The sequence below is a fragment of the Sturnus vulgaris genome, chromosome 4, assembly GCF_052056855.1.
Source record: "Sturnus vulgaris isolate bStuVul1 chromosome 4, bStuVul1.hap1, whole genome shotgun sequence".
Taxonomy (NCBI): Eukaryota; Metazoa; Chordata; class Aves; order Passeriformes; family Sturnidae; genus Sturnus; species Sturnus vulgaris.
The window spans coordinates 69,569,045-69,592,145 of NC_142246.1; the positions used below are offsets into that span (position 1 = coordinate 69,569,045).

General features: G+C 41.5%; 1 protein-coding gene across 2 annotated transcripts in view; it reads left to right on the top strand.

Moving 5' to 3' along the window:
* Positions 1-549: 549 nt before the first annotated feature.
* Positions 550-23,101, top strand: part of ANKRD50 (ankyrin repeat domain 50) — a 38,616-nt gene continuing 16,064 nt past the window's right edge. The window contains exons 1-3 of one of the 2 annotated variants that reach the window (XM_014883712.2): positions 550-674; positions 1,437-2,721; positions 22,551-22,780. In XM_014883712.2, the coding sequence (XP_014739198.1) occupies positions 2,243-2,721; positions 22,551-22,780 (709 nt within the window). In that variant the 5' untranslated portion in view covers positions 550-674; positions 1,437-2,242. Of the gene's footprint in view, positions 675-1,115; positions 2,722-22,550; positions 22,781-23,101 lie in introns of those variants that run through there. The other variant, XM_014883713.2, reaches the window with a different exon arrangement.

Below are 23,101 nucleotides of genomic sequence, written 5' to 3' on the forward strand. Positions count from 1 at the left end.
GGCGGGGAAGGTGGAAAAGCTTCAGAATTGGTGCTGCGACCTGGGGCAGCTGCCAGGGTAATTAATGGGAGCGCTGTGTGAAACGGGGCACAAGGAGAAGGGGCAACGGGAACACCAAGCTCGGAGGCGTGCGCTCGGTTCCGAGCGAAGCGGCAAGCGCGGTGTGAGTGCGGGCTCTGGGCAAGGGCTCTCCTCCAGCCAGGACCTTTCCCCGCCGAGTTTCGGTGCGCGGAGCGGGGCCGGACGGCGCCCGGGGCGCGGGCGGGAGGCACGGCCGCCCCCTGCAGGGCCGCGCCGGGAGCGGCCGGCACGGACGGACCGACGGACGGACGGAGGGCGGCCCCGGGGCCGGCACAAAGCCCGGGGCGGCGGCGAGGGCACCGCCCGTCTCCCTCCGCTCCGCACTACTTCGCCCCAGATGTCCCCGCCGCCCGAGGGGAAGGGGGGCGGGCCGAGGCGGGGCCGGGGCGGGCGGAGCGGGGAGCGAGGGAGGCGCCGAGCAGGGAGAGAGAGCACCGGGCGGGCTGAGGCAGCGGCGGAGCGGGGTGGCCGCGGCCCTGGCACGGCGGCGCCCGGGGGCGGGAGCCCAGGGGCCGGGCGGAGGAAGAGGAGGGGCGCGGGCAGCGGCGCTCGGAGCCGTCTGGACGAGCCGCCGCGGCGAGGCGGCCGCGGAGGTGAGCGGGCGAGCGGCGGGAGGAGGCCCCTGCCCGGGCGGGGCTGACACCGGCCCCGCGGCTCGGGGTGCCCGGCGGGCGCGGAGCGGGTGCCCGGGTCGCCGTGCGGAGCCGGGGGTGTGCGCGGCGGGCACAGGGCGTGTGCCCCGCAGGAAGGGCTGGGGCGCTCCCGGCTGCTCGGGGCTTTTCCCGGAGGGAGGTGGTCGCGCTGCCCGGCGGTGCCCGGGGCTGAGGCGGCCGGGCCGGGCTGGGCTCCGCTCCGGCGGGGCTCGGGGCTCGGGGTGCCGCGGAGGGCACGGGCGGTGTCGCGGGTGTCACGCCGTGACCCCGGCGCTGCCCGGCGCCGCTGCCGCGAACAAAGAAGCGTGCGGGGAGCAGCGCTGCCCTGCAACACAAACTCCCGAAAACGCCGGCAGGCGGAAAATGGGGTGAGGAGAGCGGGGCGTGATGAAGCCTCGCTAGGAGGAATGTTTCCAGGATGGAAGGATATATTCGGTTCTCCTCGGGAGAAAATGCAAGACTTGCCGTGGTTTTGAGGCCACTGTCATATATGCTCATTGTTTATTGTTGCGGTTTTTTGCGTGTGGCTGATCGCACCTCGTGACAACAAATTTTCTTTGAAACGGCTCTCTTGATAAATTTAACAGTACTAGCAAAAATAAGGAACGCGAGCCCTTGACTTTGGTCTTTGTTGTCTGCGTTCGCAGCTGACTGGATTGTGATTTGCATGTAGGGTTAAAAGTGCTGTCTCCTTTATTTCAGAGCTCTAGGGGAAGATGTTGTCTCTTCTGACATCTTGCGATTGAGATACCTGAGAACAGGTTCAGTAGGAATCCAAGTTCCCGAGGAAGACACTACGAATGTATTGAAATAAGAAGCTGTAAACGTCTATTTCTTTACCCTGTCGCCTGTACTGCATAAGAAACCGTAATGTGAAGCACTTCTCGGACACTCTCCCAGATGTATGAAGTCTGCAAAGCTCGCTGTCCAGGCTGGCTGCCTTAGACAGTGGTACTTGCCACGTTTGTGGTGTGTAAATAGTACTCTGAAGAGAAATCACTTTTTTTTTTTTTTTTTTTTTATGAAATTCCCAGAAGGAACATTTTATTATGGACAGCTTCTTCTGTATGTATATCCAGAGAGATTAATGCCTAGAGTTGAAAGGCATTTAGTATACACTGCAAAGTTGGCTTTCCCTCAGCTTTTCCAGATGTATTGTCTCCCTCGTAGGCTGGGAACACACACAACTGCCTGAGCCGCAGATGCAGCCATGGAGCTGCAGGAACTTGTGAGCCGCAGCAGAAGTCTTGCTGAGGGCTGGTCCCGGGCACCGCTGCACGATGTCAGCTGAGCTGTGATTGTGCCGTGCTGGTCCCAGCACAGCACACGGATGGAGTGACACCCTTCCTGCAGACGAGAGGCTGCCGAGTTTCGCGGGGAAGGGTGGCTGGCTGCTGTCACCTCTGTCAAGTTGTGTGCACGAGGTTGTCCTGTGCCGGATGAACGCTCCTGAGATGCTGAAGATGTGCCACAGCTTATGACACATCCCGGAGAAGAAGCTTTATAAAATGGCTCAAACCAGCTTGCTGCAGGGAAAGCAGTTCTACTGTAGGGAGTGGGTTTTCCACAAGCTTCAGCACTGCCTCCAGGAGAAAGCGAGCTGCAGTGGCAGCGCTGCCAACAAACCATGTCTTGTAGCGAATGCTGGGAATAACAGCGGTGCCGTCTGTGGGAAAGGAGCTGCCTGGGGTGTGTTGTTGGTAGGAGGGCCCGGCAGTGGGAAGACAGCTCTGTGCACTGAGTTACTGTGGCCAAGCTCACCTGCCAACCTGCAGAGAGGCTTACATCGCCAGGCCCTGGCCTTCCATTTCTGCAGGGCCCAGGACTCTGACACGCTCTGTGTCGGAGGCTTTATCAGAGGTTTAGTCACACAGATATGCCGCAGTGGACTGATCCAGGGATATGAGGACAAACTAAGAGATCCTGCTATTCAAAGTCTCTTGCAGCCCGGGGAGTGTGAGAGGAACCCTGCTGAAGCATTTAAAAGGTAAAAAAAAAACCAAAAAAAACTCCCCACCCTATTGAAAACAAACTCAAAATAAAACAAACAAGAAAAATCTGCTGGTTAGGTCTTCCTTCCAGTGAGCCTAAGATGCAGATAGTTTAAAACATGTTTGTTTCACGGCTTGTTATCTCTGTCAGAGCGTGGAGACTTACCATGGAAAAATCTAACTTTGTCGTTATAGCTGACATAAATAAATATTTACTTTTAAAACAAAGTTTATTATTAATAGTGAATTTATTTACATTTGTATATTAGTATCCTCAGATGTCACTGGGTGTTTTGGAAAGACTTAAGAGTGGAAAATACCTAGTCCATGGTCTCCCATGTGCTGTAAAGGTAGGGCAGTTGTCCTTCACAGACCTGAAACAGACCTTACAGGACCCTTGGAAAAGCTTCCAATAACATGCTCTGTCTAAGAGGAAACTGGGCTAATGGATCTCTGGGTCTGATCCAGCACATCGGTTTTATGTTTGTCTAAAAATACGTGGTAGGAAAATGTCAATTAACTCCTTATGTTACTTCTCACAATATGCACAGATTGTGTCAAATCTTTATTGCTACTTCTGTAAGTACTTCAAAGTGTTGAGGGAATCAGAAATTGCTCAAGAGGGCTCATCCTGCCCCTTAGGAGGTTTGTCAGCTATCTAAGCTGAATGGAAAAAAAATAGTTTTTTTTTTTTTGCTAGTATTCCCTAACAAACCGTAGTCTCCTGATAATTCTGTTTCTGTGAGGATAAGGATATTTGAAAGGATATATTACATGTATATAGCAGTGTATATCCATTGATATACTTAGAACAACGTGCAGTCTTGAGCACAGCCTGTGTCAGTGTGTGTCTGTTGGTCTTTATTCCTTTGGGTCTCAATGAAGGAAAATTCAAGAAGGATAAGGCTTGTCTTTATCAACAGAGCTTTAAATGATGGTGTTGCCGGTATATAACTTCTCTGGAATATTGGTTAAAATGAAAATTTTTTGGTACTGTGTAGCAGCGTAACTTCTTGTGGTACTTGAGGGTTTATTGCTTGTTTCCAGTATAAAATTCCTCTCCTCTATTTTTTTCTTTCCTGACTGCTGGGATTGTGGAGACAAGTACTGAGGTTGAACTGTGGTGCTTGCTCTCATTGTCATGGTGGTGTAAAAAGAGCCTTCTAGTCCTGATGGCTGTTGTGTCCTTGCCTGCTGAATAAACAGGATGCATGTCTACATTGTTCTCAGTGTAGTGTCTTTAAACAAATAGTCTAAACCGAGACTAGTTCTGCTTTTTTTGTTTGCTGCTAAGTGAATATGCAACTTCTAACAGCTATTAGGGTCCTAATTTCAGAGGTATTAAGCCCTCTTAAATTCTAATGAATAAAAACTGGGTGCAATTAAGTGTCTATAAATGGAATAGCAGACTGGCCATCTAGCTTCAGGCAGTCTTTTAAAATCATGAAAGTGCATTATTCTGGTGAGTAAGAGCCTGTTTATGTTTAAAAGTCTATTACAGGGAAATCTTAATAATTTAGCACAGACAAGTTCTCAGTAAGAGCTGGAATCCTTCCTCTTTTCTAAAAGTGATTGCCCGACTGCACAGAACAGGAGCTAGGTAAGTGTCTTTAGACAAAAATGAAACCTAGAAATATAAAATATAAGAGATATTTGTTTAGACAGATTTTTATGAACTTAGGGTTTAATGATGGGCTGTTTGGAGTAGGTCAATATACAGAGTTCTTGGTTTTGTACTGGCAAAATAAAATAGGCACAACATCCACCAATAGTCTTTTCCTTCTCAAATTTTGCAGCAGTGATTGTGAACTCCTATTATAACACTAAAAATACTAACGGGGTGTACAACAGCTTCAGTCAAGGGGATTTTTCTTTCTGTCCTTCATGTATTCCCTTGCTCCCACTCGCTGTGATCTCCAGCTCTCAAAAGCAGCTGTGGTGGATGGTCTTCATTCTCCTGTTTCAGGTTTGAGGGAGATGAGGTGTTGGGGACGAGGTGCTGTGCTGGGAATATCAGTTTTCAGCACCGTGGCAGGGGACCAGGAGGTGGCTGTTGACAGCAGCACCACGAGCTTGTTCTGCTGGCTGATACAACAACCTCTGTCCACTTGGTAACCCCTTCCCACCGTCAGACACCTCAGTCTTTTGTTTGACTGAACCTTTGCTAGTGTATAAACCGGGCAAAGAATGTTTTAACAGAATTTATAGTTGAGGGTGTTCCGTGGTTTTTAAGGCTTGCCGCTGAGCGCTTCAATCCTCTGCTCCGGTGTGTTCATAGTTCGCGTCCAGTGAAAGTTGCTGTGATGTGAAATGAGTTCTAGGAAGACTTTCCAGGCAGATGATTGCATCTCTCATTGTGTAAAGGCACTGAAGAAGCACAAAGTGCTTGTCTCAGTGCTCCATCGATTTTTACCTTATTTTAGTTTACTCAGTAGAAGAGGAGTTTTTTTTTTTCTTTTCTTTTCTTTAAAGGCACAGTCAAATTTTTGCTCTGCTTTTCACAGCTACTCCAGACCCAGCTATGTATTCATGGCCTAAAATGGAAAGACTTCTCTTCATAAATGCTAAACAAGATGATGCCACTCTATTTTTGTGTTAATTGTCCTGGAAATACTGAGAAAGAAAAGCTTCCCAATGTCGTATAACATGCAATTTATAAACAATATAAAGTTTGTTATTTAAAATAGTGGCATGTTTTCCTGAAGAATGTTTCTTAAATAGATTTTCAGCAGTCCTGATGGTCATAGTGATACTTGTGCAAGTGATGACCCTCAGAGTTAAGACAGTTCTGATGCTGTTTAAATGACTCATCTTAAAAACTTCTCATGCGTTTATAAGCTTTAAATACCCTAAAAATTCTTTCCGGGGCAGATCTTGCAGTTTTGAGGAACAGGAAGGGCTGAATTATACAAACGTATTTAGCGTTTTGCATTTGTTGCTGCACTGACAGCTGAGAGAAAGAACAGCTACTTACAGCACTTTTCTTATCAGGCACTCAGTGCTGGAGCAAGAAAGCAGCTTAAAATATGAGGGAGAGTGCTGAACCTTCACATTTCCAGTGAAAGTGAAGCAAAAGGGAAGGAAAAGATGTTACAGACACCAGAAGTTAAGAAATGATGTGATAAACAAAGAATTTAATTCAAAAGGTCTATTAGGCTCTTCTTCCCTATTGATACAAATTCTGAATAACCCAAATTTTGCAATGCTGTGTCTGGGGTTGTTTTGGTTTTGGTGCAGCAAGTTTATGCTTCCAGTAGGAATACAGGCAGATAAGACTTATCCAAGGCCACGAGGGCAGAGAGGAACTCTGATATAAACTGTGGGTAATGCTGAAATTTGTGTAAACTAGGCTGTAGAAAGGCATTTCCCTTACGTTCCTGGTTTATGTTTTTCAGGCAGAGGAGATGACATTAAACACCTTCAGACAGTAGGAAAGGCATGTAATTCCCATGTGTTGTGCTGCAGTTGGGATTACTGCTGGGAGGCAGAGCTTGTTTTATTCACAGCTCAGAAAGTGTCTGTCACTGCAAGTGTGAGCATAGTTTACCCTACAGAGTTGATTTGTTTAAATAGCATCATGTTTTTAAACTTGCACCAAACTCACATTTAGCGTGTTGTGTTGGTCTGATACAAACTTAAACCAAACTTTGAATTTTGCTTGGGTGTGTTGCTGCAATTAATAAATCACAAAAAAATGGTGAATTTCCACATCTCCCAGCAGGTTGGTGCAGGTGATGCTGCTTTGCTCTCACTCACAGGTGAAGTTTCTTTCCAGCTTCTCAAAGTCTTTTCAGGGAACTTCAGGTCTTGTGAGACTTTACACATCCTTATTTCTCACACACTGCATTTGGGTCAGTGGTGTCCAAGTGTTTTTTGCTTGTGAAGTATCCTAACATTTTATTGCTAAAGTATTTCTCATACACCTACTTTAATGTAAGAGGGTCTAAGTGATTTTTATTGTGAAAAAGAAGGAAGTTGTGAATTCAGATTTCCACTTATTGCATTGCTAAACTTGCATTCCCATGCAAACAGATGTCCCTGATCAGTAGAGACCCAAAACCCCCAGAAATTTAAAAGAAATAAAGCCACAAAACCAGACCAGAAAGAGCTGCTGACTAAATCTATTACTCTTTAAGAGCTTCATAGAAGTCTTCTGAAGGTGATGTTACATCCTCTTTACCAAAAATGAATATAGGGAAGCTGTACCCCAGAGCTTAAGTATCTTTTTTTTTTTTTTTTTCAGAAAGGACACCACATTCTATACATGCTGGTGCTAAATTCAGTGGAATGGTTCCTTTTGCAGGTTCTCAGACTATCACAGCTTTTCTTCTGTTTCTAACTCCTGATCTCTGCGTGCTAAACAGATTTGCCTTGTAAGTTAAGGTGATCAATAATGTTAAGTGATGTAAAAAGCCAAACAGTTTTATAGTTCTCTAGAACATACAAATACCTGTAGACTTGAGTGTGAGAGGTGTGAATCATTACATGTGGTCATGTAAGGTTCTCTGCTGACTGCAAGTTTGAAGCAGGGGTTTATGTTGATTAAATTTGAAAGCCTTGTATGGGTTGTGTGAACCTCCCTTGGACAGCGTTAAAGTGCAGCAGGTCTTGTGCCAATTGCTGTTATCTATGTAAAGTTCCTCCTGCTTGCTTGGAGAGCTCCGAAGGATTGAGCCTCTGGTGTTTTGTCTTTGGCTATGTAATGGAAACCTCATCAAGGGCAGAATTCAGAGGAAAAATACCTGTGAGTGTCAGCCAGTGCTAACAGGCACTTCCTTCCCCCCGCCCTTCACCTGTATTGCCTTTCCCTGTTACTAAGTCATTTATCTTTTTCTTCCCTCAAGAGTGATGTCTCATCATTGCAAATTGTAGGTGATAGAGTTTTTACTCCTATCTAAATGATAAAGGGTAACAAGTTTTATTTCAAGTTCTGGATTCTTTGACAATGTAGAAAAACAGTGGTTTGTTCAAGAAACCTTCTGTGACTTTTGTCTGGGGACTTTGAATCTGCAGTACTGAACTGCATTTTTCCTGCTTAGATGAAGGAAAAGACTGAGACATTGAGTTGTAAACGATAACAGATGAAGTGTGAAGAAGCTGTTCATTTTTAGAACTCCTTGTACCATCTTTGAAGTCAGTAATATAATTAAAATTATAATGGATTGTGTAGGCTTTATTGAAATATTAACTAGTGAGCTTTTTGCTGGTTTTGGAGCAGCATATTCTTAATTGCAAAGAATTTGAGTGCGTTTTGGAGTAAATTTGAGATGAATTAGGAGTATCCTGGCTTTAATGGGTTTTGATATTGCACCCTACAAACTTGGGAGTTTTACTTGCTAGTGAATTAACCACGGTATGTGTGCTTCTGCTGCAGTTTGCAGCACCCGAATTCTGAGACTGCTGTGAAAAGGTGAGAGGCAGCACATTGGAGACAGTTAAAGATACCTGAGCTTGGAAACCTGAAAGCTGCTGGTTCAGTTCACTGATGGGAATCATCAATTTACTGATGAGAAATGACTCAGACTGTCTGGGAGTGATCTACCTCTTTTTTTCTAATCTACTTTTTTTCTGGAAAGGGCTGCTGCAGAACCTTTCCCTCTGCTTCCAGAGCTCCAGTACAATCTTGGGAGCTGTAGTTCTCCAGTGGCTGCAAGAAGGGTGTGAATATATGGATTTAGTCAGAGTCTCTTAATTTCATAGAGCTATAAATGATAGAACAAAGGCAAGGTCTAACTGTATCCTGTTTCATGCAGAGAAAGATCTGAATGCATAATAAATTAATTGACAGGACCCTTTAAAGAAGAAAGTTGTTAAACATCCAGTGTGTTTATTGGACATTTACCACGTGTAAAATTTAAATGTGCAATTGACTCATTTGAACCTTGAGAAGGTTGGAAGGGGAGCTCAGAAAAATCAAGTCCAGCATCTCCTTCATCAGACAGAAAAAATTGAAGATGCTGGCTTCATCTGCTCCTATGCTTCACAGTTCTTCTAGAAAAAAAAAAATCCATATGTTATCCTGAGTTGGTTTTTTTTCATGCTATAATTGAAGGTTTTTTTTACTACTTAGGGTGTTCTCCAGAGACACAGAGAATAAATTCTTTCTTTCCTTTTTGAGGTGGCCCTTTACTTCCTTGAATACAGCTTTATTCTTTTTCATCTCAACCTGAAATGTAATAATTCATTTCGTTTTGTTTTGTCCTCAGAGGTCACACCTAAGAATGTGGCATTAAAAAAATCCCTTACCTAAATAAAAGGGTTCGGTTTCTAAAGGGAATTTTTCTTACCAGTTTTAGATGTGTAAATAGGCAACATTCTACTTCTGTGTTTTCCAGATTTTTGTCCATTCCTACATCTTTCACTTATGCTTGACTAGAATCCTGAAGTTAGTTGGACCCTAGCCCAGAAGAGCTTGATCTGATAGAAGACTGAATTTTCCTTTTAGTAGGAGTTTTCGGTTAAAAACAGTCTCATTACAGTTAAAATCAAGTTGCTCTGTTTATCTGGGATTTATTTAATACTCAGAAATGATGGAGGCAAGATACCAACTGAAAATCACACCAATTTATGGGTGAGATGAGAAACTTTCTGTGAGAACAAGCCACAAGAGGTTAAAAAGAATCTACCAGCTTTCCAGTGAAGTTGCAGAAGGTAAATTTGCTCTTGTGAGAGCATCTTGAATTTGCTCTTGTGAGAGCATCTTGACTCTGCTGGAGCTTCTGAGTATTTATATGTAACTGAGCCTTTAGACTTGTAACTGCTGCTGGGTTTCATAGGAAACTCTTGTGTTCTGGTGTTCTCCAGACCATTAGAACCGTTTAGCATTGCCTGAAGCTTAAGTACTTTGTGGCATGTTTCTCTTTAGGCTTTTTCCCTTAAATCTGTGGAGTTAACGGGTCACATAGCAGCAGTCAGTGTTTCTGCAAGAGCAAGCTGTATGTTCCTTTTTCATTGTATGGAAGCACAGCCTACAGACTGAACATAATACCGTTTAAGGTTTTAACCTTTTCAGATTAAATTACCATAAGAAAGTTTCCCCGAGGCATTTTAATAATGACAACTTACATAGACCTTTTTGTCTTCTACTTCTATAGGCATTAACATTTTGGCTTTAATCAGTGTGGCTCAGACTTAAACCTTACAGGTTTTCCTATAAGCTGTTTAGTTAGATGGACCTTCATAGCAATTCTTACTTGTTAATTATTTCCCTTCCCTTCAGTTTTCTGTGCACATGTTCATAGCTTGTGCAAGGGTTTAGGTTTCTTTTCCTTTCTTCTTATTCAATGAAAAATGAAAAGGATTTGGTGGATTGTGAAGTAGAAAGGATGTAGTGTGTCTTATATACTGGGAGAAGCTAGTATTGAAATATTGCCTCCTGAAAGCAAGGACTTGAAGAAGTTTCAGTTTCTTGCATGTGATGATATGTACAATGCACTGGGAATGGCGAGAAATCTCTTCCCTTTCTTCAGGAGTAGGAGTGTTTTCAATAGTTCATGCAAAGACATTTTGTGATTGAAAAATGACTGCTGAAAAATAAATAATCAGGCGAAAAAGGCAAGAAAATAATTACATTGACCTAAGGATTGAGTTGTACAGAGGTGTTCAAAGGTATTGCAGAAAGAGTGGAGGTGGGTAGGTTCCTGTTGTCCTTGTTGAGTCAAAATGTGAGAAGATAGCATGAAAAAAGAACTGAAAATGAGCTCATGAAAAGAAGGCAACTGGGGAAATTTGCATAATGAAATAAAAGGGGCAAACCAATTGGTATCAAATTCCTCTGCCCCATATTTGCAGACACCTTCACACAAAGTGAGGACAATGCAGGTAAAAGACCATCAGACTTGTGGGCTCATTTGTGGGTGCTGCTGTTTAAATTGATGGGAGTGAGAGGAAAAACACAATAAACGATTACATGTGAGTCCACAGAGCACCAGCAGCATCTTTTGTTGTTTTTTTTTCTTTGTCATGTCCTGCTAAGAGCTGGTAGTGTTTATGTGGAGTAGAGGAGAAGGGCACCTGGCTGTGCATAGATGCAAGTTGTGTCCTACAGATCTGTGATATCTTAGAACATGGGAGAAGGAAGGGGCCCTGGCAGCACCTTATTTAAGGTTATTTGCAGCATCATGGAGTTGTCCTGGAAGAAAGAGAGCACTGTTCAGAAGTTCTAGGTTGGTTAAGGACAATACCAGCAGTGTGGAGATGACAGTAACAGGTAGGTAGGAATGAACCTCAGGAGGAAAACTGTTAAGAATGGGATTTCAGAGTGAGCTCCATGTTAGAGCAGTTAATTAACAAGTTTTGGTTTAACTACATCAGCTCTCCTGCAGCCATAGTGAGCATAATACACTGAGCTGTCTGTCCTTTTTCTACACTTTTCTGGAGTAGAGTTCAACAGGACATTAGAAAAAAAGCTCAGTTTGTAGTAAAGTGAAGCTGATCCACGATAGGAGAAATTGTGTCCTATCGGATTTGGGTTTACCCTAAATGATCAAAGTCTAAGAGATGGAAACTTCAGCAGCCAACAGCACAGCACCAAATAATTTTGTGTTTCTGTACCTTTTTTTTTAGTACCTTTTATTTTAAATTGTGGGTTTTGTCCACACTAAACAATTTGTGTACAAATTGGAGGGCAGGAAAAAGGTGGTGTAGTTTCTGTCATTTGTTCTATTGTAGCTAAGGCTAATAAATATGAGACTACAAAATCAGTTCCAAAGCTAAATGCATCAGTGCTGTAAGATCATAGATTCACCTCTGCACGGTGCTAACCTAACAGTGGTTTTTTGAGAGTAAATTATGGTGACAATACAGAAAGCATCAACTGGAGCTTTACAGGCAAAACAGAGAAACTCTATCTGCCTGGGACTGGGGGTGATAAAACCCAAACCACAAGGTAACTGATAAGGCCCCAAAGTGATGCAACATATGCTGTGAATTGTACTGTGGGGAGTAAGGGAGAATAATCTTGAATGGGACACACGAAAGCTGCTCCATCTGTTGCCTCTTCAACTAAGTGCAATAAATGTTAAGATAGTCCATTTTACTAAGATGGAAAATAAGGTGAATAAAGATAGGTGGTAACACAAACAGAGTAGGAAAGCTGTCTTGACTAGGAAGGTAAATTCTCAACAGCTTTTCATTTGGTATTTGTGCAGAGGATTTTCTCCAAATGAGGTTGGACAGTATAATCCTGCAGTCAGTTCAGCAGTGGAAGTGTGGGGTGTGCAAGACATGACACAGGCAGGTGTGGAGCAACTTGATGATGGAATAATCAGGATTTTTAAATGTCTGTTGTTGTTGTTTAACCTGGTTCTTCCAGGCTGGCAGTTCAGGAGCCCCTTGTTCTGAAGGAGCAGCTTACTGCTGAAACAGCCAATGCAGCTCTTCTTCTTCCTGCTTCCTAATCAGGGTTTTTCCCTTTTGGAATGCATAGGAAAAATCTAATTAATTTGGGAATTGTCAGACTGAACTGCAGTAATGATGGTGGCTCTTTTATTGTGTGTATTAATCTACTGTATTCTGTTTTATAGTCATGGAATAATAGAACATAGTAAACTAGCATATAGCCTGACAACAGACACATAATTGAATTTATTCAGTGCAGTTTTCTACCTACTTCATCTGGGAGTTTTTAGGTTTCTTTTTTGTGCTTAGCATTTCTCTCATGCCAGCAAATACAATCATGTACCTGGAAAGAAATATCTGTTCCTTCAGTTGTGTTTATGCACTGCATGAATAGAAACAGAGAAAAGAAAGGAATTTTTTTCTATCTCCAAAAGGTAGAATAATACCTATAAATTCAAATGCCTGCAAAGCTACAATAATTTCAACTCTGTTGTGTACTAATGTGTTCGGATAACACAGCTTATAGAATTTATAGAAATTTTTGTTTAACAAAGAAATATTAGTTTTGCTATGACTAGGGAATCAGGTGGTTAATAAGGAAAGCTGAAAAGACTGAATGTATGCGTGTGTGTGTATTTCACTTGCTGTACCTTTGGTTTCATAAATTATTTAGAACTAACCTTGAAACTTTAATGCATTCTGTTGCATATATAAACTTGTTCATTTTCTTATTGTGGTGCCTCATTCTTACACGTTGCATTTCAACCACAGGCTTTTGAATATTTGTAAAGTAAGTTATTATCCTAACTTTACATGTATGGAAAATAAGGTGCAGTATAGGCAATTCTCTCATTTCTACTAATGGTAGTTTTCAGTGAGTCTGATTTGATGCTTTCATCTCATGCATTTGATGTAAAGTGTACTTTCTTTGACACCTCCTTCTTTTTAAAAAAGACAGAAATGGATATGCAGGAAAAAAATACCATTGAGAACTTAACTGATGCTTAATAGAAAGAAAATAATTGATTTTTGGCCCTAATTAAAGAGCTTTAAAGCAAAACCCGGTGGATGACAAATTCCAGGAATAAATCTAAATAGCAGCAACTTAGACAAGAGCTCAAAAACTGAGGATGGAGGAGGAAGGGAAATGGGCTTAGTCATGTAGGTCATGGGACAGACAAGAAGATAAGATGGAGTAATCAAAATGCCTTAGGTGTCTTTATACTAATGGAAAAAAGGTAAGGGGTGAACAAGCAGAACTGGAAATTTTAGTGTTCAGTCAAAATTGAGTTCAGTGCTCTAAAAGATCTCTCAGGATAACTTGTGTAACAGGTATGTGTTCAGAAAAAGTAGTTTATTTTGTACATAATATGCTTGCTTGTAGTTCTAGAATAAAGTGAAGAAATTAAAGCCACTGGAAAATCTGAATAAAATACATATACCACGTGTGGTGATAGCCCTACATGTGGGATTTCTATTTCAAGGTTTGTTGGTAAGCCTGATCTTTCATGGACTGTAAATCAAACTACCTTACAATTACCTATCAGACCATCCTGTGTGTCTGAGAGTTTACCTGCTTTGTCCAGGAGAGATTCTCACACCTCAAAACCCTGTCTTTTGTAAAATTGCAAGTGCTTTACTCTACCAAAGCAGCAAGCTCAAGTAAGCTAAGATGCTTTAAGATAGCAAGTGGCATTATCCATGGCATAGAATTTGGATGATAATGTCTGCACAGTTGAAAATTTGAATAACAAATAGGAGATAAACATCAGCTGGGAAGGCATGGTACCAGTGACCATACTTCTGATGTCAAGGAGGAAAGAATACCTAGTAGGGAGACATAAATTAGCTTCAGTCAGATTGGAAAAAGTCAGCTGAGGAAATGAAAGAAATCTTTTAGATATAGTGACACTGAAATTATTTTAAATGCATGTGTTGAGTTAATGGTTGGACTCAAAAGTCTTTTCCACCCTAAATGATACTATGATTTCTTTGCTTAGAAGGGGAGGAGGAAGAAAGAGAAACTAAAAGATGGAGATGTTCACCATCTCAGAGGATTTGTGAGATCTGATGAAGAAAGGAACTGGCTGGGAAGAGCACTGAGGTCTCAGCACTGTATTAAATGTCTGAGTCAGTGAAACTGAGCTCCTCGGTGCTCGCGTGTTAAACTCTAGCAGGAAGGTGGCAGAAAGAAAGAGCAGCCACTAAATGTGAAAGTGAAAGAGTAATCTAAAAATGAGAGCAAGACTTGCAAGTTCAAGGTGCATTGATCATATTTCCTGTGAGGTGTGTTTTACAAGAAGTAACTTCATTTTATGTTAGCAGAACAAAGACAATATCCACCAAGTGTTGGTCTGCTATTCCTTGGGGAGAAAAAAACTAATAGCAGTAGGAAAGCTAAAATTTCAGTGCTCATGTATATTTGCCTTTCTTTAAAAACAGTCATTTTGCAGTCAGCTAGCATAATTAAAAGTAGTGAGAAATAGGTAAAATCAAAGAAAAACGTAGCCTAGGCCAAAACCTGCAAACAGATACTCAACTTAGAATAGGTGAGATTTTCTCAAACTGTTACTGATTGTCTTCAAAGGACAAATTATCAGGATTGCTGAAAACTCAGTGTTGAAAGAAAAATTTCTGTATTTAGTGCCTTGCTTTAAGAAGGGATATAAAAGGCGTGGGGAATTAGAGGTTTGTCAGTCGAGATGAAAAATGCCAGAAGAAATAATCAGACCTATTTGCAAGCAGCTGGGAGATAACAAAGAGGTGAAAACCAACTAGCCTGGTATGACATGGCTTGGTTTTGATAACTTTAATCTAATGTCTGGAAGAGTCACAGGACTTGTGGATAAGGGATAACTAAAGCTGTCATGACTGCAGGAAGGCTTTGCTTTGCATGAGACTGGTGCAAACAGCCCATGTGCAAGGTAAACTATATTTGGCTACATAGAATAAGAGATTAGTGACTGTACTTAATTTTATCAGTACTGCACTTTCAAACTGACACAGCACATCACGTTGGTTTCATAGGGGTCTGACCTGTGGTTTTTTTCCTTTTCAGTCTGTTCCTTAATTCCATCAGGTGACTGGAAATGGTTATAAATTTTGGGGAGTACTGGCTTCCTTGGAATGACCTTATCTGTGGGGCAGGAATTATAGGGCAGGAAGTACAAGGTTTTGAATTGCAGGAAAGCAGGTGAAGGTTAGACACATGAAGGGAAGGGAAAACTTCCCAGTTTCAAGAATATTGAAGCATTTGAATGGATGGCTTAGGGAGACAGTATGGATTGGTGGAAATCTTTAGGAATGCCTAGGCTTGTATCTCAGGGATGGCAGATGTAGAGCTGATCCTGCTGTAGATGGGGGAGTGGACTAGGTGACCTCTCCATCATTATAAAACAGAGCTGTGAGAGAATGTGTAGAATGCATTGCCTTTTTTTATATTGCATGTGTGGTGAAAATCTTTTCATTGTCTTGTGTACTCTCCCCCTCCTTCCCTTTGGGGACACAGATTTTTGTATGTCAGACTCGGAGTAATTTAGAATATATTTTATATGTTAGCACATATGGGAAGTGTATTCCATTTAAAATAGTCAGCCTGCTCCTGGTAGCAATTGTGAATGGTTTTCAGCCACAGTTGTCTGTCCTTTATAATAGCCAAGTTGTTTGCAAACTGTTCTGGGCACTCCACTGTTACACCAAAATATTTGCTCTTAAGGCTTCTGTTTTCTGGGATTTCAAGTAAATCCACAAGTAGATCCGCTGGTGGTGTTTTGTAGCCAAAAATCACCTCTGTATTTGTGTGAGACGGTAGGAGGGCTCTAATCAATAGCCAGGGTCCAGCCTGGGCTGTTTCTGTGGGACCAGTGGCACTGGTTCCACCATAAACTCTGCTTTTGTCTGGCCTGATGCCCTAGAGCTGCCTTTTGTGCTCTCCTGGTGGGGCTGCAAGTCTGCCTTACAATTGCAGATAAAATCCAGGTTGCTACAAGACATTGCAAAATCAGGTATTGAGTTGCACAAGACTTGCCTGCTGTTTCTAATTCACCACTTTTGAAAAGGCCAGACCCTTGATTTACATCTGTGTACTTCACCTAAAGCTTTCCCAATAGGTGATTCTCAGGGTGGGTTTTGTTTGGTTTTGTTTTTCTCTCTTCTGCTTTCTGCCCCTTCCTTCATAAGATTAACCATGGTTGGGTAGAATTGTTCGAGCCAGTTTATCTTCCTGTGCAGCCTGCAAATAAATAGTTTACTAGAAACAATAATCTGTATTATACTGTAGCCCAGGAGTGTGCCTTAATACCAGTATTACACTTAGTCAGAAAGTCATAATCGGCTGCAGTGCACTTTATCTTGTTGAGAAAGTACAGAACAAGTACCTCGATAACCAGATCAGATCCATCAGTGTGTACACAGGTGTGCACACATCCAACTGGGTCACTTCACTTTTGCCTTATGGGTTATATTTTGCAGCTTTTTCAAGTGTGGAATTGTTCTGTGTTCACAGCCCTCGTATTTCATAAATATTCCCGGTTAGTTGAGGGTCCCGTGTGTCTTTTTTTCTGGATGTTATTACCAGTATGAGCAGCTGGGCAATTAGTGTTCCACATGTATATAGTGCCAAGAACTGGGGTGGTGATATACAGAAAGCAGCTATTGATTTGATCATTAATTTCCCTTTTCGTCCTTAGCCAGAATGCATTATAAGACAGGTAAATAAACTGTTTACTGTAAGTCATCCATAAGACATAAATGCCTTGTCACAGGACAAAATAAAACTCACTTCTCTACAGACAGTTTGTAAAGGTGCTCTGGTTTTTGTTTCTGTGTGAATACAGCTGCTAAAAGTACTTGGAAAGAGGGTAATATTTCATCAGATGAACAGCAGGAATTGTCAATTTTATTAGAAGTTAAATTCACCTTTTTTTTATTGTGACCAGTGCCCCAAATGCAGTTTGGAAAACAAAAGAGGAAAATGCAGCTATTGGTGTAAGTCTGTCTTTGCTGAAGCTCCTAAGTCTTTAACAGCTTTATCTTCACTGGTTCCATGCTTTTAAATGCAAATTGAGAAACTGGGGGTGGTGGGCACAGACATCTTTAATGGATTATACTCCCTGCCAAACAACCCCTGGATTATCACAATATACAAATGAACATAACCAACCCCTGGATTATTACAATATACAAATGAACATGTGTCTGTAAGTGTATGAGAAGCAAGCTCTGGTGTTTGCTGTCACTTGTGAGAATTTTTCAAGCAGAGACGATTACAAAAAACCTGGAGTTTAGCATTTTGATTTCTACACTTAGGCATTTAGAAGCTCTCAGGTGTGCTCCATAGGCAGTGGAAATAGTGAAAACCCTGTTGTATAGATGTGTGCCCTTGGTGCTCTGTCCTTAGGTATCCTGCCATGGCCTGATCTCCTCTCTGTAGTGTCTGAACAACAAAATTCCTTCTCTTTTCCCTGGCATGCAGCTCCTCCAGCTCTTACCTGCCCTACAGAGCCTTCTCCTCCTTGCCTGTGTGTTCCCCAGCAGTGGCTTCTGCTACATCTCATTGAGAGCTGGAAGAGGCAGCAGCATCAGGTTTCCCCTTAGTGGTTAGGATTTCTGCTAGGTCTCAGCGTGTGATTTTTAGGCAAAAATTACTACGACATTATGTAAATATATTTGGCTTATTTTCAGTCTCACTTTGCACTTCGTTTTCCCTATTTGCCTATACAACGTAAATGGAAAAAAAAGTGTCTTAAAAATTACATTGTAAAGGGCTGTGATATATCATGTTGCAAGCCACTTACAAAAAGGGAGATGCTTGTTTGCTTTTCTGAAGATTAAGATGAGTTCTTAGGGAATTATTTTGTTTTACACTAGGTATCATTAAATTCTTTATATATATAAATACGTATTTATACATGCAAAAACATCGATCCAATATATATAGGAATATTCCTGATGAGTATGCCTCTATATATTGGATATATTATTTTATATATATTTTGAAATTAGGAATATGACAAATATCTGATGTATTTCCTCAAGGAATCTGGTGTAGAAACCCAGGGAAAAAGGAGGAGGAGGCTATGTGTGAAATAACGATGTTGTCTGCTATTTTACAAACTTTCTTTGGAAGGAACAGAGTTTGTAAATTCCTGCTGCAGACCTATGGGATGATGCTTCTCAGGAATACTAATTGGAAATACTGAGATTTAATCTCGTGGGAGGTGTCTCAAAAAGCAGTTTGTTAAATCATTGTTACATTGTTTAGAAAAAGAAAGGTAAGATTTCAGTAATAGTAGAACAGCAGATTTCCAAATATGTCATTCCCATCATGGAATTTGAAGTGTGTTGTGCTTTGCTAAGAGTAGCAGCACTTGGAGTCTGACAAATCAGGGTAGTGGTTGTGTTTTATTTTGTTGGTTTTTTTTTCCTTCCTCCTGCTGTTTCTGGCCTGTTTAGGAGATGATTTTTATACACTTGTTCCGTGTGTTTGTCACTAGTGAATGCTGGCAGCTGGGGAGAGGAACGGGAGCCCTTTCAGGAAGCTACACTCCCAATTTAAGTGGGGACATAGCTGAATTTTTTATACACCAGAGACAGTCACATATGAAGAACACATTATGATTTCCTTTGCCTCTAGAGCCACTCATTAATTGCTACTTGGCAATGTGTTTGCTTTATTTTTTTTTTTTTTTCTTTTTTTAAGTAAGTTTGTGCACTGCACTGTGACTCTTTTCAGCCTTCGTGGACAACGCCTGTTCTGTTGTGTCTTTGTGTTTTTTGTGGATCCAATCTAAAAATCTCAAGGGCAGCCATAATCAGAACTTTAGCATAGCCTGTATATATTCCTTCCATGTGTGGAAAATCATGTTTGCATGGGTTCAGTCAACTCAGTAGCAATTCTGAAGAATTCTGTGGGATGGCTCATTGTTCTGAGGAATTCTTATTTGCTGCAGAACATGTAAAACATCTTTGCTCTGCATAAGTAAGTCATTAGATTGCCGTTGAAATGAATTCCATCATTTAAAATACCTAATTGTGCTGTTTTCTCTGGAGATTTTATATTTTTACTGACGAGTTAACTTGGTTGTTTTTAACGATAACCACTTTTATATCTGTATTAAATACAAAAGTTGTAAAGATAAAGCTGTTACCCTTTCAGAAGGTAAAGAAAATCAACTTCCAATCTTTTGAGAGGCACTCTGCAATTAAGCAATCTGTTACAACAATCTGTAGATGAATCACCCTTTAGGGAAGTGCTTTAAAGACCTTGTTAATTCCGTGTTGATTTATGTTATTTTCCTGTGTAATCAAGAAATGGTAGGGGAGTGGAGTTACTAAGTCTTGTTGTGGAGGCAAACAAAGACTCATAGGATGGTGTAGGTTGGAAAAGACCTTTGAGATCATTGACCCAGCACTGCCAAACCTGCCACTAAGCCGTGTTTTGGGAGAAGGGACTGACTGAGTGAGGGTTCACTCGGTGACCCTGTCCAGATCAGTAAAGATGAGAACCAGAACTGGCCCCAATACTGAGCCCAGGCAATGCCACTTGTGACTGCCCCCAGCTGGGTTTAACTCCCTTCCTCCAGACTCCACCATCCAGCCAGTTTGTCCAGCAGGGTGATGTGGGAAAGGCTGGCAGAGGCTTTACTGATGTCTGGGTAAACAACATCCAGGGATGAGGTGACATCCATCACCCTGTCACGGGAGGAGATCAGGTTGGTCAGGCAGGACCTGCCTTTCATAACCCCGTGCTGTCTGGGGCTGGTCCCCTGGCTGTCACATAATGTGACTTCTGGCAAATTAGCACAGCACTTCCCAGAAAGTTTCACTATTTTGTTCCTTGGCATCGACTCTGAGCTCGTGATGTAAAGTGGCTTGGAAGAACAGAATTTTATCAAACAGTTTCAAAGGGCACTCAAAGAGAAAGCCTGATCAATATCTTGTTAATGCCACACTTTTATTAATATTGCTCTAGGCTGGGAGAAGTCATTGTGCCTCATTTCTTATGTGCATATATTTTTCCTAGTGGAATTTAAATTATGTTAAGATTCAGAAATACAAGTATTGTGAAGTGGAAGGAAGCAGAGCACAGGGAGACAAGGGGCTGTGGAATAGCATTTTGTGGAGCAGCTTCAATATGCTAGGACTCGTCTGCCTAGGAAAAAATAGCTCAGAGAGGCTGTGGTACAAATGGCATAGACAGTGAGAATATGACATTATTGCTCACTGCCCCTTCCAGTCAGAAGTTGAAGGATATCAAATGGAACAAGGACACTTTGGTTTTTTAGCTACAAAAGGAAGGGCCATTTCATATGTGTAGCCAAGCTGCAGACAGCCTTGCTGTTGTGAATGCCAGAGCCTTAAACCAGTTCATACAAGACTCAGACAAAGCTGTGGAAGTGTGGTCAGTTAAGGGATGTTAAATGCAAAGACTGAATCTCAGAAAGTCCCTGGAAGCAGTGATTGCTGAGATTACTGGTGAAATTTGGTCTTCTAGTGCTTGCCCAGTGCTTACATTATTCCTTAGACATCTGCTTCTAGCCCTGTTTGGAGGCAGAATGATTTGGGAATCTTTCCCAGACATGACTCTGCTTTTCTTGGTGGTGTTCCCAACAGGTAAAAACTGACACAAGAACGTTTCTGGATGCTCCTAAAGTATTTCACAGACATTTTGTTAGAGTCACATAGATTTTAAGTGAGATTTTTAATTTAGGATAACCATTTCTTTAGTAACCATTACCATTTCTCATAGTAACATTCATTCTCAAAAAGTTATTTCATACAGACAACTATGTGAGAAGAAAATTAGTTTTGATAGGGAAAGAAATGTTGCAGGAAAAATGCCTTGACACAAATAGCTGAGGGGGCAAGGCAGCATTGTGGTGGGGGAAGGGGTGGAAAATGTGGTCATTTCCAACTGCCTCCTTTCATTGTGGGATTGGCATCACTTGGGAAAGTAATTTTATCCTCATGGCTACTTTAATTTCCTGTTCTGTAAATTGGGAGCTGCTTAACTTCCCAGCTTTAGTGAGCAGTGATTGCAGTTGTATGTCAGGCATCCTCTGAAGGACTACCTGGCTGGGGAACTACCAAAGAGTTCCAGAGGTCTTGTGCTTCTGGAAAAAAAAAGGGGTAAGGTCATGTTTTAAAATGCATGTGATATTTTCACATCACAAGAATTCTGTACTTCCTTTTTATACCTCTGAGGAAATTTTCCCCCTCGTCTGTTCTGCTAGATTCTGCTGCTATCAGACATGAAAAGTGCACCAGTGTTTCCATTTTGCTTTTTTCTCAGTCAGAAAACCAGAAAATAACAAACCTCCACCTAACAAGGCTTATGAGTGATTTCTGAAGTGGGTTAAATTCTTGCATTAACAGGCAAGATTTTCGTGTATTCCCATTTGAATGCTTGGTAGGTGATAATGTGTTGACCAAAGTCTTCTGAATGTAAATTTGTTCGGTAAAATAAATGAAAAAAGGTTCTTACGGTCTTGAGTAAAACAAAAAATACTTTCGATGGGCATGCCTTCAGCAAATTTACAAGGGAGTAAACTGTCAGATATGCATTTTTCTCACCTCGTTTCATTTTCCAAATCCTTTTACTATAAAAGTCAAAGTTTACTTGCCAAGTGTATTTAAAGATAATTTAGTCAGTGGAACTTGCAGGCCTAATTCACTATGAAGTTTCCCAAAAAACAGTGGTGTAGTGTGAAAATAGTGAATAGATGCATGATGGTTAAGTAGTGCTATTTAAAGATACATGTAAATGCAGCTAGGTATATTTTTAAGAGCCACCTGCTAAAGAGAGCAACAGTAGATGCAAATTTGAAATTTTTAGCCACACAATCAGATGTGTTGTTAGAGCTACATCCTGAGGATGCAGATAATCCTTTCTCAGTTACAGGAGCTTGGCAACTTCAATATAAATAAAAGCTAATACATCAAAGTCACTACTGAACGCCTCAGTCTGCTACTCATTTGCATTTTATTTGTGGAGGTATGGCAGAAATTCTGTTCTTTGTAATGGTGGTATTCATTCAGACTTGAACTCTTTGGAGCTTTGATATTTCATGTGTTTTTCAGATTTTTGTTTCATGACCAGCTATTGTTCACTATTAGTTTCTGATAAGCAACAGTAACAGCTTTGGCAGAGACAACAGTAGTGAAGTTCTTGAGCTTTAGGCCAAGTAGCTTCTTAGTGAAGCACCATTTTTCCAAGTCTTCTAATTAGCCTTGAACACTATTACATAATTTTAAAATGCTGTTATAAATTAGAAATTCATTTAAAAATAATGGTGCCTAAACAAGAACTACATCCCTACCTGTTCAAAGTATTTCTTTCAGTTTATTCTACTTCAATATTTTCCATAGTAACTATTTTCAAAAAGTAACTTTGCATTTTAAGTTGATCATAGCTTTGTCCTGGATGCCTGTATGACAGTCATTGTATCGTTAAATGCATTTAAATACGGATTTTGTGTCATTGCAGGTGCATTCTGCTGCCTCTCTTGGGAATGAAGCCCCCTCAGCAGAGCCTCTTCATGCTGGTGGATTCGGTGGACGAGGGCTGTAACGTTTGTGAGGGTGAACAGACCTCCACGAGTTTATCTGGGACAATAGCAGAGATTTTAGCCAGCCACTTCGAGTTCTTCCCTCCCTGGCTGCTCCTCCTGTGCTCTGCCCGCAAGCAGAGTAAAGCTGTTACAAAAATGTTTACAGGTGAGCACAGAGCACGGGAATTGTTTGGGATCTGTACCTAGAATGTTGCATTTAGCAGGCCCTGGGGATGGTGGAAAGCACTGCTGCGTGCTTAGTTCTGAAAAATGACAATAGCAAAAATAGTAATTCTAAAAAACACACATCCCTGTTTCCCAAGGGACTATGGAAAGCTTAAATCAGCCAAGCATTTTAGAGGTAAATTTAAAAGCATCCATGTTCTCTTCAGTGTTTTGAGTTTTGCTTTGCTCATTTTATAAAGCTTCAAACAGCGTAGGTGATGTGTAAGTGCAGAAGTATTTCAGCTGCATACACCCATTCCTT